This window comes from Leptidea sinapis, chromosome 40 (assembly GCF_905404315.1).
Source record: "Leptidea sinapis chromosome 40, ilLepSina1.1, whole genome shotgun sequence".
In the NCBI taxonomy this organism is placed as follows: domain Eukaryota; kingdom Metazoa; phylum Arthropoda; class Insecta; order Lepidoptera; family Pieridae; genus Leptidea; species Leptidea sinapis.
Window position 1 is genome coordinate 8,667,239 of NC_066304.1, and position 17,399 is coordinate 8,684,637.

At 38.5% G+C, this 17,399-nt stretch overlaps 1 protein-coding gene across 1 annotated transcript in view; it reads left to right on the forward strand.

Moving 5' to 3' along the window:
- The first annotated feature begins 3,728 nt into the window (after nucleotides 1-3,728).
- The window catches only part of LOC126976325 (integrator complex subunit 9), a 45,098-nt gene continuing 31,427 nt past the window's right edge, over nucleotides 3,729-17,399 (forward strand). The window contains exons 1-4 of the mRNA XM_050824607.1: nucleotides 3,729-3,927; nucleotides 4,031-4,222; nucleotides 7,496-7,698; nucleotides 15,837-16,128. Of these exons, the coding sequence (XP_050680564.1) occupies nucleotides 3,919-3,927; nucleotides 4,031-4,222; nucleotides 7,496-7,698; nucleotides 15,837-16,128 (696 nt within the window). The 5' untranslated portion in view covers nucleotides 3,729-3,918. The remainder of the gene's footprint in view (nucleotides 3,928-4,030; nucleotides 4,223-7,495; nucleotides 7,699-15,836; nucleotides 16,129-17,399) is intronic.

Consider the following 17,399-nt stretch of genomic DNA (forward strand, 5'->3'; position numbering starts at 1 on the left):
CAGGCTCACCGACTCACCGAGTACATTCTCATACGGCGTCAATTTCACGCTGCCACGGCAGCCGTGTTTTTCGATGTCGCGAAGGCCTTCGACAAGGTATGGCACAACGGCTTAGTATTCAAGCTGTATCCACTGGGAGTGCCAGACAGGCTCGTGCGCATCATTCGAGCCTACCTTACTGATCGCTCCTTCCGATATCGAGTAGAGGGCACCCTATCCTCACCCAGACCCATCAGGTCTGGCGTGCCACAGGGTTCGGTCCTCTCTCCCACTCTTTTCTCGCTCTTCACGAGCGACATTCCCAAGTTTCCGAGTGTCCAGCTCGCTCAGTACGCTGACGACACGGCACTCTACTTTGGCTCCAACCGCTCAACCTTGTGCAAGAACATTAAAGTGCTTCAAGCCGCCGTCGATGAACTAGGCAACTGGTTCAGAAAATGGCGGATTGAAGTGAACCCCGCCAAGAGTGCAGCGGTACTCTTCGGTAACGCGAATAGCATCCGCGCTAAAAAACAACCGACCGACGTTATTAAACTGTATGAAACACCCATACCGTGGGTGAAGGATTACAAATACTTAGGAGTCACGTTCAACAGCAATATGAACTTCAAGAAACATATTGATACGGTATGCAATAGAGCCCGATTTGTCCTCAGTCGCCTTTATCCACTTATGTGTGGGCGAAGCAAACTTCCGCTCAAACACAAAGTGACGCTGTACAAAACCATCGTACGGCCCATACTGTCATACGCAAGCGTCGTTTTCGCGCACACCCGACCGAGCTTCTTACGTCGTTTGCAAGTAGTTCAAAATAAATTCACGCGCATGGCAACCGGAGCCCCGTGGTTCATCCGAAACGTTGACCTTCACCGCGACCTAGAGCTTCCGACGATAGCTCAACACTTTAAAGAGATCTCGCGACGCTTCTTTGACAAGGCGCCTAACCATCCCAACATCTTGGTTAGGAAGGCATGCGGGTACACCCCCCTTCACCATAGTCTCAACCCAATAAGACACGTAACGGTAGACCCGGATGACGACATCACCATCGCGAACGCGACACCCACACAAACATCCACACAAACACCCACACAAACACCCACACAGACACGCACACACCGCCTTCGCAGGCGTAGGCGCGGTCAACCACCGCAAACCACTGGCACTCGTCACTCTGACGATGGCCAGCGGCCCGCACCCTAGATACACCACACATTGTTTTGATACCCGACGAGACGTTAGTCCTCGTCCTGTAATCGCTTCACTACACTCACTCACTGACTGACGGACTGACATACACCACTTACACAATCACAAACACACTCCACAAACAGACACAAACATACATGCACACTAACATTTACACTACTTACATACATACAAACAAACATACACAAGATCATAAACACATACATACACACTTACATACATTACACAAAACATCACCACACTCGCCGGCGAGTGTGTTCTTATCACCTTTCCATCTTTCATCTTCATTTTCATTCTCTCTCCGTCCCACAAGCACACAGCCGGTCTGAGGTTCGAGTCTCCTTAGGAGACGCCCCGCGACTGTTGTTGCGTAGTCTGCGGCCTCCACGGCCCACGTCCTACTTCGCTGTGAAAGCCAGAGCTGCTAACAGCACAGAGGAGGTTTTAGTCGGTATAGGGTGTCCGCTTGCGCGGACACACGAGTCCGACATATTACGCCCGGTTCCGGGGCGTAAATGCGTAACAGTATTTCCTCCTCTCAAAAAAAAAAAATCATATCTTCCACATATTCCTCACAGTCAAGCAGTTGTTTTATTTAATCGCCAAACGCTCAGTCTCTAAAACATAATTTTATTCTCAATTCTTATTGAATGAAAAGTTTAACTATTGGTCAAAATGTAAGCTTTAGTAATGGTGTGTAATTTCTAAATTTGTAAATATTTTTTAAGTAACAATTGTAATTGGTTAACTAGTTTTAAGGTTTTTGTATATATATCGTGTAACTGAAGTAAAATATACAATCCACAAATTCCTCACAGTCTTCATACTACTCAAGCAGTTGTTTTATATAATCTCCAAACGCTCAGTCTCTAAAGATAAAAGACCTAATATTACGGTATATAAAATAATATGTTCTTTTAAGAACGAATCTTTCGGCATACGCTTATTACAGTTAATATGCACGATTTATATTTCTACGATCTATATGCTACGAAAGTATTACGTTACAAGTTAGATATTAGACATTTGTATTAATTGGTGTTATTGGTTGTAGGTTATCTTTCAATAGTGAATGAGCGGAGTCTGGTGGTGAGTTCAACGAATTTGTAGTGGTAACAGGTATATCTGTAAAGAATATTTCGAAAATTGTTGCAACTTCGCAATCTGACTTTACAGACCTGTTGTCAAATTTTAAATTTAACTCAGATATTTTTCAGGGTCACCCTTCCGGCTTCGTCATTTATTATTTTCCAAGTCGTTTTTATCACGTTAGAACTATTGATTATTTTATCTCGTATATACCTTGACTTGGCAATAGTACAATCTTTTTTTAAATTTTTAGAGAACTATGGAACATATCTTTTGAAGTCATCACTAAAGTTATATTGTCACTCCGCATATAAATCGTACAATTTTTGCCTGTTTTTGTGTAATTCAACTGTTGCCCACTCGCTAAAAACTATTGCAACAGTTTTGAGGACCGATTTAGGACTGAAAATTGAATTTATTAAATTATAGAACTTATTAAAGAATAAATTATACATTTCATTTGTTTTTAATGCATTATGTAAAAATGGGAAGTGTCTAACAAGGGTGGCCCTCACTCTTTCCATGCGGTCTCATGTAACTGGCACTAAAGTTATATTGGGTTTTAAAGATTCAAAGTGAATTAACTGACCACAGTGGTCCCAATCTAATTTACTAATTATGTTTTTACTAGTAGCCCTCACATTTGTAAAAATATTATCAATACATGTGGCACTAGTAGAAGTTATTCTTGTGGGTTCCATGAACATATTGGATAAGTGGTATGATTTAAATATATTTAATAATTTAATACTTAAAGTACTATTTTCTAAAATATTTATATTAAAGTCTCCACAAACAAACAGTTTTTTATTTTATTTTGTTGTTTTGAATAAAACTCCATCCATAACTTTCTCAAAAAGTTCAAAGTTAGCACAGGGTAGTCTATAAACAGACACAGCAATGAATTGCTCTTATTCAATTGAGGCTAGCTCAATTATGCGCTCAATAGACAGGCAGACAATAACATTTCGATTCTTATACTTTAACTTTTTCTTCAGTATAATTAATGACCGAGTGAACAAGCTACCAACCTGGTAATTGTTGAAATTAAAAATACATTCAAAACTTTTTAACCAGTGTTCCGTTAAACATATTACATCAATATTAAAGTTATTTAAAAACAATTCTATCTCAAGTTCTTTTCCTTTTATACATCTGATATTTTGGTGAACCAGGTTGATAAAATGCGGTGTATTTTTAGTGGTTTGATTCACTTGAGTAAACCCTCCTTAAAATTACTTTTCAAGCAAGAGAAAGCCTCTGTTGTCTCCTTATCTAGTTTCAAATACATTTCCTCTGCTCAATAAAAGCAGATACTACGTTAAACCTGTAATAAATGTTACTAACTGCTATAGTGGGTATAAAATTAGCAGATTACAGTAAACACAAAGGCCTATAGACTTGCATCCCGTGCCACAAAATAAAAAAAAATAAAAAAGTAAACAATTTCCCGAAAATTAATTACCGGTCTACCTATTTCGAATTTATTTGCTATAGGTTTATGAGAAAATGTTTTAATTTTAAGATCAAATGAAAAAAATACAGTCTTACATTTTCTTGTAATACTAATGTGAACAAAAATATAATTCATTTCAATTACAAAATTAACCAAATATAAATATGAAACTGGTGAGTAAATGAAATAATAACTGATTTTTTTAAAATACCAGTTTATACACATAATTATATATAAACATATTCTTATATTTCAATGCATTCCTATTATTTACAGTACTGCCTAAGTAGTGATGCTTCCAAGCCATGCTTTGTGCTGTCATTCAAGGAGTTGCTGATAATGTTGGATTGTGGCCTGTCAGCACATTCAGTTTTGAACTTCTTGCCTCTGCCTCCAGTACCAAGTACACGGCTAGCTTCTCTGCCTAACTACACACCTCCCCACATCAATGATCCACTATTAGAAGGAGTAAGTTCATTCAATATTCAGATTCTGTGTTGTTCTGTTAATTATTAATCTGTAATAATATGTGTCAAAGATATCAGTAAGCAGCTGAGTTGAGCTTTGTTAGGTAGTGAGCATCCAGTATACTTGTTTCTTTTTCCCTTTTTTTGTAAACATACAGAGATATGAAATATTTACAATGGTTATCATATCATATACTACCTACCATAGGTACCCATCTTATTATATATTATGATAAAGAACAGAAAGCTTGTTGTATAAGAGCAACTGTGCTAAAGGGTGTATTTAATAAACTAGATTACTTAGCTAATTGAAATCAATTTAGAGTTTAAACAATTATTTTCTGTCAGCATAATAGTGTTTCACCAAATTTCTTATAACTTTGCAAAAAATTTACAGAAAAGTATAAAATTAATAGATCATTAGATTAAATAGAAATTTTGAGCATATTAATTCATACTGTAGAGTCTGGTGTGAAATATAATATCATAAAGAATGTTAAATTTATATAATATTTAATTTTATATAAGGTTGAATAGGAGTGATAGATCAATGTAGCAATTATCCAAATAAGTATAAGTTGTATACTTTTCCAGGGTATTTTTTATTTTATACATACATACATACATAAATTCACGCCTCTTTCCCGTAGGGGTAGGCAGAGACCACTTCTTTCCACTTGCTACGATCCTTACATACTTCTTTCGCTTCGTCCACTTTCATTATTCCTTTCATACATGCTCTCCGGTTTAGGGTACTCTTGACCTGGCCTTTTTTCAAGACGTCCCTGATTTGATCTTGAAACGTCCGCCTAGGTCTACCCCTTCCAACACTTTCATTCACACTGGCCTTATACACTTTCTTCGTCAATCGTTCTTCATTCATTCTCTCGACATGTCCAAACCATCTCAGCATACCTTTCTCAATTTTTGTCACAGCATCTTCTTTCAGACCACAACGTTTTCTTATCTCACTATTTCTTATCCTGTCACTCAGTGTAACTCCTATCATACTTTTCAACGCTCTCATCTCAACTGCATTTATTCTGCTTTCATGTTTCTTCTGCCATACCCAACTTTCACTTCCGTACATGAGTGTTGGAACCAACACCCCCTCATGCACAGCCAAGCGAGCCTTATTAGACACCTTCTAACTGTTCATAAAGGAGTGCAAAGCTCCATTCACCATGTTTCCTGCATTCACTCTTCTTTCAATATCACTCTCATACTTTCCATCTCTTGTAAATTTAGAACCCAGATACACAAACTCATTCACCTGTTCAATTTTTTCATCTCCAATCACGATATTGCAGTCTGTCACTACCTCATCTCTTTCAAGCACCATCACTTTCGTCTTCTTTACATTCATCTTCATTCCCTTTCTACCAAAAGCTCCATTCATAGCAGTTACCATCTCTTGCAACTCCTCGGCTGAAGATGCAAGTAATACTTGGTCATCAGAATAGAGAAAACATTTGACGAGTAACTCATTCATTCTCAAACCACTGTCATTCTCTTTTAAACCTGTCAAGCAATTGTTCATGAACAGATTAAACAGCCACGGTGACGCTACACATCCCTGTCTAACACCTTTTTCGATATTAAACCATTCAGTGTATGCCCCGTTTATCCTTACACAAGCACTAGAATCTCTATAAAGAGATTGCAGTGCTCGTATGAGGACACTGCTCACACCGCTCGTGGACAATGCTGACCACAATTCATTCCTCGCCACTCTATCATAGGCCTTTTCTAGATCCACGAACGCGCAATAGACCTTTTTGTTTTTAGCCAAAAACTTATCGGCTATGCACCGCAAGGAAAAGACCTGATCCGTACATCCCATTCCCTTTCTAAATCCCGCTTGTGCATCCCATACTTTTTCGTCTGTTTCATTCACAACTCTTTCAATCAACACTTTTGCATACAATTTACCGACGACGCTGAGAAGGCTTATACCGCGGTAATTTCTGCAGTCTTGTCGTGACCCATTTCCCTTATACAATGGCACGATTACAGCTTTGCACCAGTCTCCTGGTACTTGCCCATTTCGCCAGCACACATTGAAGAGGCGGTACAGCTGGCTAGCCACTATGCCCTGACCAGCCCTCAGCATCTCGACGGTAATCCTGTCATACCCTGCAGCTTTACCTAATCTCATACTTTTCAATACTTTCTCTATTTCATCCATGCTTATCTCACTTTCATCAACATTTATATTAGTTTCAATAGAAGCTGCCGGATGTTGTTCATGCACTTCCTCTCTTTCAAACAAACTTTCAAAATACTCTTTCCATCTCTTTAGCACACATTCTTCTCCTCTTATAATGTTCCCATCTTGACTCCTGATTATACTGAGCTCCGAGGTAGACGTTTTTCCTCTGGCTGTTTTGATGGATTTCCAGAAGAACTGTTATGTTTGACTGGAAATCTTCAGTGAGCCTCCTATCAAAATCATCCTTTCGTTCTTCTTTCTTTCTAGACACAACTGCTTTCGATGCTGATTTCAATCTTTTATACTTCGTTCTTGCTTCCTTTATCTCGTCATCCGTTGCCTTTTGTACTTTTTGGTTAGCTTTTGTTGCTAACCAATCCAACCAAGCTTTCTTCTTTTCTTGCACCGCCATTTGTACCTCTTTATCCATCCACAAATTATAGTTCTTTCTTCCTTTCCTTCTTTTAGCTACCCCGCATACCTCAACAGCAACATTCACGACCCCTTTCTTAAATGTCTCCCACAAATCTTCAATCACACCTATCTCTTCTATGCCTTTAAAACTTTCTTTCAGTTTCTCTACATACTCGTCTTTCCTTTCTTTTTCTTGTAGATTTTCCACTTTTACTCTGTCCAAAACACTCGTAGGCTCAGCTCGTCGGTGTCGCCAACGTTTAAAAAGGCCGCGCATTCGGGCTATGATCGGGCTATATTTTTATTTTATGCCTATAAGTAATCTTGTAAAAAAATTCAGTAGGGTTTTAATTATTTATTTTGGATCTTTTAAATCAATTGACACAATATTATATAGCATACTGTCAAAACCAACCAAAGTCAAAGAAACTTTATTAGGCTTAAACTAAGTGTTATTCAATTGTTACCATAAATATTTCTTTTAAATTCCTAAATCTAGCATATGTTCATAAGTAAGTCATACAATATTCTACACTTTTTGGGTTTTTAAACTTTTCATACATTAAAGCAAATTAATTTCTATAATTACATTGTCTTTTTCTTCTTATCTTAATGTTTGCTATTAAATATATAATATAATGTTTTCAGGAGTTGAAAGAATGCTGTGGACGGGTATTTGTAGACAGTGTTCCTGAGTTTTGTCCACCGCTGGACAAGGTGGTGGACTTCTCACAACTTGATGTTATATTAATATCTAACTACACATGTATGATGGCTCTGCCCTTCATCACTGAGGAGACAGGGTTCAAGGGACAGGTCTATGCAACAGAGCCCACACTGCAGATTGGCAGGTTATTGAAATCATTATTTGATATTTACAGTTATTAATCTTCCACACTGCACATTATATTGACATAGCCAAATCAAAGTTTTAAATCCTATTAAAGATTGATGTTCAGTAAATAAAATAAAACAAAAAGTGTCAATAACAATTTTTGACACACACATACATTTATAAGTTGCACATAATATATTGAGACACCACCTCTATATAGTGACTATAGTAGTGATCGTAATTTGGTATGTTAAGTGTCTGAGCGTCTAGTTAATTTTTAATTCATGTCTCAGTTATAATGATAACATTCAATGTTGCTTTAAAACTTTCCATGATACATCTAAGTCCATCATGTTGACCAGGCTTTACTAAAATTTGAGTGTTTATGTATAGAAATTTTAATATTTTGTTTGTGATTTTTACGTCGGCATAATTATTACATATTCCGTATGTATTTATATCTAGCTCTGTTTATTCCTGGTCTTTATTTAGTTTTTTGATGCTTGTTTAATAATTTTTGGAATTCATTTTATAACTTTAATAGTAAGGTGGTCTTCACCATTCTCCTGCCGTATTTTGAGTTTATTTTTAAGTTCCATTAAGTATTTTCTCTGTTGCGGAATTTGATCGGAATAGATTCACACTCCTTCTTAGTTAATAGAGTTATTGTAATGTTGTATTATGTTAGACGTTTCTTCTAATGTAAAACATACTTTTAATGGTCACCCTTTTTTAATTTTATATTTTCCAAGACATAGAATTTTCTTGACATTTGGTAAATAATCAGGGCGAATGTTTTTTAGATTATGTCTACCTTCTACCTAACTAACTGCTATCGACCTATCAACCTCTTGTCTTGCTTCCCGGCTGTCCAGGTGCTGATTGGGGATACATACTACTGGAGATTGCAATTGTAATTTTGATTGAAAGTACTCCTTTATTTCTCAGATTTCAGTTTGTACTTCAGAAATTTTTTCTTCATTAAGCTGTACCAGTACATTATTTTTTAATGTTACCACTTCCGATTTTAGTATCTTATTTTCAGTGAGTAGGTGTTTCGTTGTGGTTTTGATATCCTGTAACAGTTCTCGGATGCAGGATGTATTCTCAGTTATAGTCACGTATGTAGTTATACTCTCGTTATGACGTCGGCTAGATTCTTTAAGTATATCTAGAACTTCCTTAACAATTTGTTGTGTTTTAAAAGTTTTGTTTTCAAATTTTATTTGTGTATTAATTATTAATTAATTAATTAATTAATCCTAGAAGTGAGGGTTATCAACTTAAAAACATAACAAATTGTTTATATTAGGCAGAGCGACATCTCAAGTCAATTTGCAAAAAAATATTGGGGTTGAGCAGGTTATCAACTGTTAAGTAGATACTGTAGATGAAGCCAGAACCTAACACCACATAAGCTATCCAGGTTAGGTTTAAATATTACCTCGTGATACGAATGAATGAATGAACGATCTAAAACAGTTTGCGATTCAATTTCCGACTTGATTTGACGTCAACCTAAATTGGATAGCTCTAATGAAGTCGTGGTATGAAATAGCAAAGCAGTTCATTTTAGATCGTCAATTGAGTTGGGAATAAGCTGAGCTGTTATTTCCCGTCGATATCATGTTCTCTGATAGGTTTTTAGTAGATTAATTAGTTAATTTTAATAAGTTTATATCGCCCTGCTAAGTACTTTAGGTTTTAACTAATTAGCACTTAAAACTTTTAATCATTCAGGTAGATTGGAGTACAATTGATTGATTGTTGTTTAGTAAGTACTATAGGTAGCACAACGAAACTCGGTTATTGCAGTACACACTCGAAATTAAGTTGTTTATTGAGGATATTTGAGATAAAGTTAAATTATTTTATAATACTATGTTTTTATAAGAATTTGTTGAACACATCTTCTCACAGCGACTGACAATTTGACTTTTATTTTGATGTACAAGTGTTATTGGAGATTAGATTAGTTACTTTTAAAGAATATAATATGATAATATAATATTATTAAAAGTCATTTAAATTTATTTCAAAATTGCAACAGCAAAAGACATGTCATTGAGCTGAGACAGCCACCCAGTAGATGTGCCAATTTATATTTGTTATAAAAAATGACTTTTGTACTATTTTTCGAGTTTCTTGTCTGATGCACTGCTACTTACTTATTATTTTTTACTTAATAATATTTGTATTGCATTAGTTTTCATTGTCCACACTTGCAATTTCTCTTATGTGTTCAGAATGACTTCTCTTTATTTTATTATTATAACATCTAACACTATAAAGGTAATATTGGTAATATTAATTCTAAAGTGGTACACTGGTCCAAAAGGTTTAACTTTAATTTATTTTTGTCTTGATCATTCTCACCTAACTGATCTATCAAATTCATGGAATTACATACTATATATGGCTCACAAAATTTTATTAATTATATTTTATTATGATTATATAATTTAAGAGTTTTAACTACATTATGATCGTAAGATAGATTCAAAATAAATCTCTTTTGTATCCTTTCGATTCTTTGTGAGTAAATATTAAAGTGTGGATTCCACACAACGCTGCAGTATTCCAAGATACTACGTACCAAGTCTGTGTAGATTGCATAAACGGATTTGCCAGTATCAAGAGCCTCAGTAATGTCTTCCACAAAGGAAACAAGATTGGTACCTGTTGATCGAGCTTTCACAAACCCATGCTGCTCAGATGTAACAAAGCTTTTAAAGTGCTATGAAACGACAGGACATACATAGGCTGCACTAAAAGTATCGGGAATGGAATATTTCCACTGTTATAATCTGCATCGGCATCGGCATTTTAATTGAAAACTCCTTGGTTTTAAAAATCGAATACCATTTATTTATTTAAAAAAAGATTCTCGGTCTTGTCACAAGGTCTTTTGAAACTTGTATAGTTGTTGAGAAAATGGAATTGACTCGAGAAAATTCTAGAGCGATGATTTATTATGACTTTCCAAGTGGTTTAACACAAAAACAGTGTGTTGACCGGATGATTTCTGCATTTGGTGATGAAGCCCCATCAAAAACCACAATTTATCGCTGGTTTGCTGAATTTCAACGTGGACGAGTCAAGCTCAGTGATGATCCCCGTCAAAGCCGTCCAAAAACTGCAGTCACCAAAGAAAACGTTGATGCTGTGCGTAAGCTGATTGAGGAAGATCGACATGTGACATACCGCGAAATTCAGGCAACTTTAGACATTGGCATGAGTCAAATACAAATAATCTTGCATGAACAATTAGGTGTAAAAAAGTTGTTTTCCCGATGGATACCGCATTTGCTCTGTGAAGAGCAAAAAGCGGCTCGCGTTACTTGCGTCAGAACTCTCGAAAGATTCCACGCAGGATCTTCAAATGCTGTATACAACATCGTATCAGGTGACGAATCTTGGATATACGCGTAGGAACCCGAAACAAAAAACCAGTCACGAGTTTGGGTGTTCGAAAATTAGTTAAAGCCAACAAAAATTGTTCGCTCACGGATTGTTGCAAAAAAAATGGTAGCCACGTTTGTTTCCAAAACCGGCCATGTTGCGACAATTCCTCTTGAGGGACAAAGAACGGTTAATGCAGAATGGTATGCTAGCATTTGTTTGCCACAGGTCGTTTCTGAACTCCGTAAAGAGAACTGCAACCGCCGCATCATCCGCCATCACGACAATGCGAGTTCTCACACCGCACACAGCACAAAAGAGTTTTTAGAGCAAGAAAACATAGAATTATTAAACCATCCGCCGTACAGCCCCGACCTAAGCCCTAATGATTTCTATACTTTACCTAAAATAAATAATAAATTGCGTGGTCAGAGATTTTCATCACCTGAAGAAGCGTGGACGCCTACAGAACGGCCATTCTGGAGACACGGAGTGAACCAAACTAGGTATTTATGTATATATATAATGATAGTTTTTAGGATCGGCCAATTAATAAAACGATAATGTGTTGCTCTGAAATAATAAAAGATTTATTATGCTGTATAGTTTTTAACACACTTAATTTATGACATCACCATATTAAAACAAACCTGAAATAATAAAAGAAACGACATTAAAGTTTATTCTTTAAATACGCCAACTCCTTATTAATTAATATTGATAGTTTCAACTTTCAATTCTAATCTTTTCTATTTTACCTCTAACCTCCAAGTTTGTAAAATGTGATAAAACTTTAAAACACAGATTAGACACAAGTCACTGACATTGACAACACATTCATAAATGCTTTGACATTCCTTTAGGCACTGTGGTAAAATTCATATTAAAGGTAATTAAGAAAATAGGCACGTGTTTTCTTTACATCTCCCCTCCCAGAAAAGAAAATTCCCAATTTTCTCAAATCCAGCAGCACCTTAAACATCTAATGTAGGGAGTGCTATAAGTTTTGTAACATGAAAAAGGTTTGATTCAGTTTTTCTGTGCCCTGTATCAATTTTGTAAATTGAGTTTGATATTTTTTCTTTTATTTCATAAGGTCCAATTTTTAGTTCATCTAATTTCTTCCTGTTCAGCTTATTTCCATTTTCCACATAAACCATGTCTCCCACATTAAATTCATAGTGTTTTCGATTTTTATCAAATAGTGTTTTGTTGTAGTTGTGTGATTTTATTGTGTTTTCTAATGCTGTTTTTCTGTCCCCTATCCAATCACTATTGGATATCTCTTGCTTTAATTCGTTTGGTAAAATATTAACATCTGTTCCATATAAAAGATATCTTGGTGAAAAGCCAGTGACTGAATGTGTAGTGTTGTTATATATATTTACACCTTCATGGGCTATTGTTGGCCATGCTCTCTTTTTCCCTTTTTCATTTATTTTACATCTGATTTTTTTATTTTACATTTAAGCCATTTGAGAATGGGGCATTTACTGTAAAGACAATTGGGATTCTCTTGTCTTTTAATAATTTCTTGAATTCTTTCGAATTTATTCCTGGATACTGGTCAGTGAGAAGCATGCCAATATTCTCCACCTCTGATATGTTCATGACTAGTTTTACAAAATCGTCTGCCGCCTGCGTTTTTGATGTTAGAATAAATGCATATCTTGTAAAGTGATCTACTAAGAGATGAAGAAATTTCTTTGTTGATCTTGAGCCCGCGAAGCCACCAATTGTGTCTATAGACATTATTTCGAAAGGCTTTTTGGCTGGGCCCAGATGAGACATAAGTCCAAATTTGTCATGTCCTCTTGATTTATTTTTAATACAAATTTCACAATTACTACAAACTTTTTTGATGTTTATCATCAAATTTTTGGCCACATAGTGTGGACTAATTGTTTTCTGCATTTGTCCGATTCCAATATGGCACAGGTTTTTATGTATATTTTCCAATAATTTAATGCTGAATTGTTCTGATAGAATATTTTTTTCTTTTTTCTTGATCGTCTTTAAGTAGACCATGTTCTTTTCAATCAATTTGCTTTTTTGATGTTGTATTTCTTCATTGTATTTTTGATCTGTTAAAATATCTTTGAGTTTAACAAAGTTAACAACTTTTAATTCTTCATCTGTATTTTCTTCAGACTCTAATACTGGATTTCTACTTAGACAGTCTGCTTCCAAATTTTGTTTTCCTGGAGCATACTTAATTTTAAAATCATATTGAGAAACATAATACATCAAATCACCCAGCTCTTCATCAGTTCTAGATTTCAGATTCATATTTTCTAGTGGTTTGTGATCTGAATAAACTGTAAATGATTTACCTATTAGCCAGTACTGCCAGTATCTCAGTGCTTCCTTGATAGCTAAACATTCTAAGTATATTGCCTTCTTTTTCTTCTGGGCTTCATTTAGTTTTTTTGAAAAGTATGCAACTGGTTTTTCTCTTCAATCAGGCTGTATCTAATTTAAAATTGCTCCAATGCCTTCTATAGAAGCATCAGTATAGATGTTGATTGGCAAATGTTGGTCACATATTTCTAGAACTGGTTGAGAGCATAGCAAGTTTTTTATCATGTCAAATGCTTTTTGGCATTTGTCTGACCAAACAAATTTTTGATTTTTCCAGAGTAAATGATGCAATGGTTCAAGTATTATTGCCCTTTTTTGTATATACTCATGGTAAAAGTTTATTTTTCCCAGAAATTGTCTTACATTCTTTTGTGTTCGTGGAACTGGAAAATCCTTTATAGAAATTAGGTTATCTTTGAGTGGTTTCACAGAATTATTCTGTTTTATGTGACCCAGGTATTTGACAGAGTTTGATGCAAATGTGCATTTGGTAAATTTTAACCTGAAACCTTCGGTTTTGATCGCCTCTAACAACTTAGTTAAATGATTAATGTGGTCTTGGAATGTTTCAGAATAAATAAGTAAATCATCAATGAAATTAACTGTAAAATCTGTAAGTTTATACTTTCTCAATATGTTACTTAATATTCTCTGAAAAATTGCAGGTGATGTCTTCAGCCCAAATGGTAGGCATGTCCACTGAAAGTGGCCATCTTGTGTTACAAATCCCGTCTTTTTTCTATCTTTGATTCGTAAAGGGATGGACCAAAAAGCAGAGTTAATATCTAATGTTGAAAAAAATTGCAATTTCTTCATATCTTTTCTTATTCAAAAAAAACTCTTTTATTTACCATATGTTCATACTTGCTCACTTCATTGAACAGATCCACTGTGTCTTGCAACACTTCCCTATCAATCCTATTAACAATAAATTCTGGTAAACCCGCTGCAATAAGATCCACCAAAGTACCTGTGTCAATTGTTCTTCTCATTTCCAGTAAAAGTTTTCTTTCCTCATAGCGTAATCCAATAATGAACCTTCTTTGTATTTAAATAATAATGCATATGTGACTGGGTTCCATTCCTTGTTTGCGAATGTCTCACAGAATTTGTTTTTCCATGTCAACCATTCCGAGTTCATGGTTAATTTTATGATCATTGAACTATACCAATCTACACAACTTTTATCCAAAAATAACCTGATTATTTCAATTTTTTTTTCATCTGTTGTCACATCAAACCGCATGCATTCTTTTTCAAACAATTCAATCCATTGGTTTGCATTGGAATGTTTACTTGTGAATTTATCAATCACAAACTTTTATGCAATATGTTTTAAGCTCTGATTTTTACTCACCTGTGTACTTTCTACTAGCTTTTCAAACAATTTTTCTAATGTACCTGTTTCTGTTTTCTGAGTAGCAAGTATTTCTTGGCTGATTTCTTCTAGATATAGATCCCCAAATTGTAAATTACCATCCTCATCTATGTAGGTCTTTTCGAGTTCTTTTGTCATTGTTATCCATATTCTTCTTGACTGGTACCTTTTTTTTAACTATTTTTTACTTTGATATACGCAGGTGTTTTCACAATTTCTTTATGAAGACTGGCTGACTGTAACTCTTCCGGTATTTTATATACTTAATTATCCATTGTGGCTATTGAGGTTATAGAAGTAATGTTTGATTTTCCATCACTTCCAGGCAACAGTGTAAATTCAAAACGTAGTTTTTCCATTTCCAATCGACTTTTACAAACAAAAATGTCGTTTTATAATGATAGTTTTTAGGATCGGCCAATTAATAAAACGATAATGTGTTACTCTGAAATAATAAAAGATTTATTATGCTGTATAGTTTTTAACACACTTAATTTATGACATCACCATATTAAAACAAACCTGAAATAATAAAAGAAACGACATTAAAGTTTATTCTTTAAATACGCCAACTCCTTATTAATTAATATTGATAGTTTCAACTTTCAATTCTAATCTTTTCTATTTTACCTCTAACCTCCAAGTTTGTAAAATGTGATAAAACTTTAAAACACAGATTAGACACAAGTCACTGACATTGACAACACATTCATAAATGCTTTGACATTCCTTTAGGTACTGTGGTAAAATTCATATTAAAAAGGTAATTAAGAAAATAGGAATGTGTTTTCTTTACATATATTATATATGTGTATATTTCAAAATTAGTTTACCAATTTCACCATAAAACAGTACAACCATATCGTCAACACAAGGAAATTCACTCAAAATTTCCAGTCAATTTTATTGAGACCTTTCCTTATGTTTTCATAATCAGCCTTATGAAAACAAAATTTTATACGGGACTAGTGACGCCGGGTTTGTAAAATGCTGATGTCGAGCACGCGTGGCAGGTTCTACCTGGAGGAGCTGTCGTCGTGGTTGTGCGGCGGCGGCGGCGGCGCGGGCGCTCGTCGCTGGAAGGAGCTGCTGCACGTGCTGCCGGCGCCGCTGTCGCTGGCGGCGAGACCGCGCGCCTGGCGACGACTGTACTCGGGCGACGCGCTGGCGCGGGCCCTGGCGCGCGTGCGGGTGGTGGGCTACGACGAGCGGGTGGACGTGTACGGCGCGCTCGACGCCACCGCCGTCAGCTCGGGCTTCTGTCTGGGCTCCGCCAACTGGGTGCTGCGCTCGCCGCACCACAAGGTACGCTCGCATCACTCGGCCGCCGCCTGTACGCGGGCCCTGGCGCGCGTGCGGGTGGTGGGCTACGACGAGCGGGTGGACGTGTACGGCGCGCTCGACGCCACCGCCGTCAGCTCGGGCTTCTGTCTGGGCTCCGCCAACTGGGTGCTGCGCTCGCCGCACCACAAGGTACGCTCGCATCACTCGGCCGCCGCCTGTACGCGGGCCCTGGCGCGCGTGCGGGTGGTGGGCTACGACGAGCGGGTGGACGTGTACGGCGCGCTCGACGCCACCGCCGTCAGCTCGGGCTTCTGTCTGGGCTCCGCCAACTGGGTGCTGCGCTCGCCGCACCACAAGGTACGCTCGCATCACTCGGCCGCCGCCTGTACGCGGGCCCTGGCGCGCGTGCGGGTGGTGGGCTACGACGAGCGGGTGGACGTGTACGGCGCGCTCGACGCCACCGCCGTCAGCTCGGGCTTCTGTCTGGGCTCCGCCAACTGGGTGCTGCGCTCGCCGCACCACAAGGTACGCTCGCATCACTCGGCCGCCGCCTGTACGCGGGCCCTGGCGCGCGTGCGGGTGGTGGGCTACGACGAGCGGGTGGACGTGTACGGCGCGCTCGACGCCACCGCCGTCAGCTCGGGCTTCTGTCTGGGCTCCGCCAACTGGGTGCTGCGCTCGCCGCACCACAAGGTACGCTCGCATCACTCGGCCGCCGCCTGTACGCGGGCCCTGGCGCGCGTGCGGGTGGTGGGCTACGACGAGCGGGTGGACGTGTACGGCGCGCTCGACGCCACCGCCGTCAGCTCGGGCTTCTGTCTGGGCTCCGCCAACTGGGTGCTGCGCTCGCCGCACCACAAGGTACGCTCGCATCACTCGGCCGCCGCCTGTACGCGGGCCCTGGCGCGCGTGCGGGTGGTGGGCTACGACGAGCGGGTGGACGTGTACGGCGCGCTCGACGCCACCGCCGTCAGCTCGGGCTTCTGTCTGGGCTCCGCCAACTGGGTGCTGCGCTCGCCGCACCACAAGGTACGCTCGCATCACTCGGCCGCCGCCTGTACGCGGGCCCTGGCGCGCGTGCGGGTGGTGGGCTACGACGAGCGGGTGGACGTGTACGGCGCGCTCGACGCCACCGCCGTCAGCTCGGGCTTCTGTCTGGGCTCCGCCAACTGGGTGCTGCGCTCGCCGCACCACAAGGTACGCTCGCATCACTCGGCCGCCGCCTGTACGCGGGCCCTGGCGCGCGTGCGGGTGGTGGGCTACGACGAGCGGGTGGACGTGTACGGCGCGCT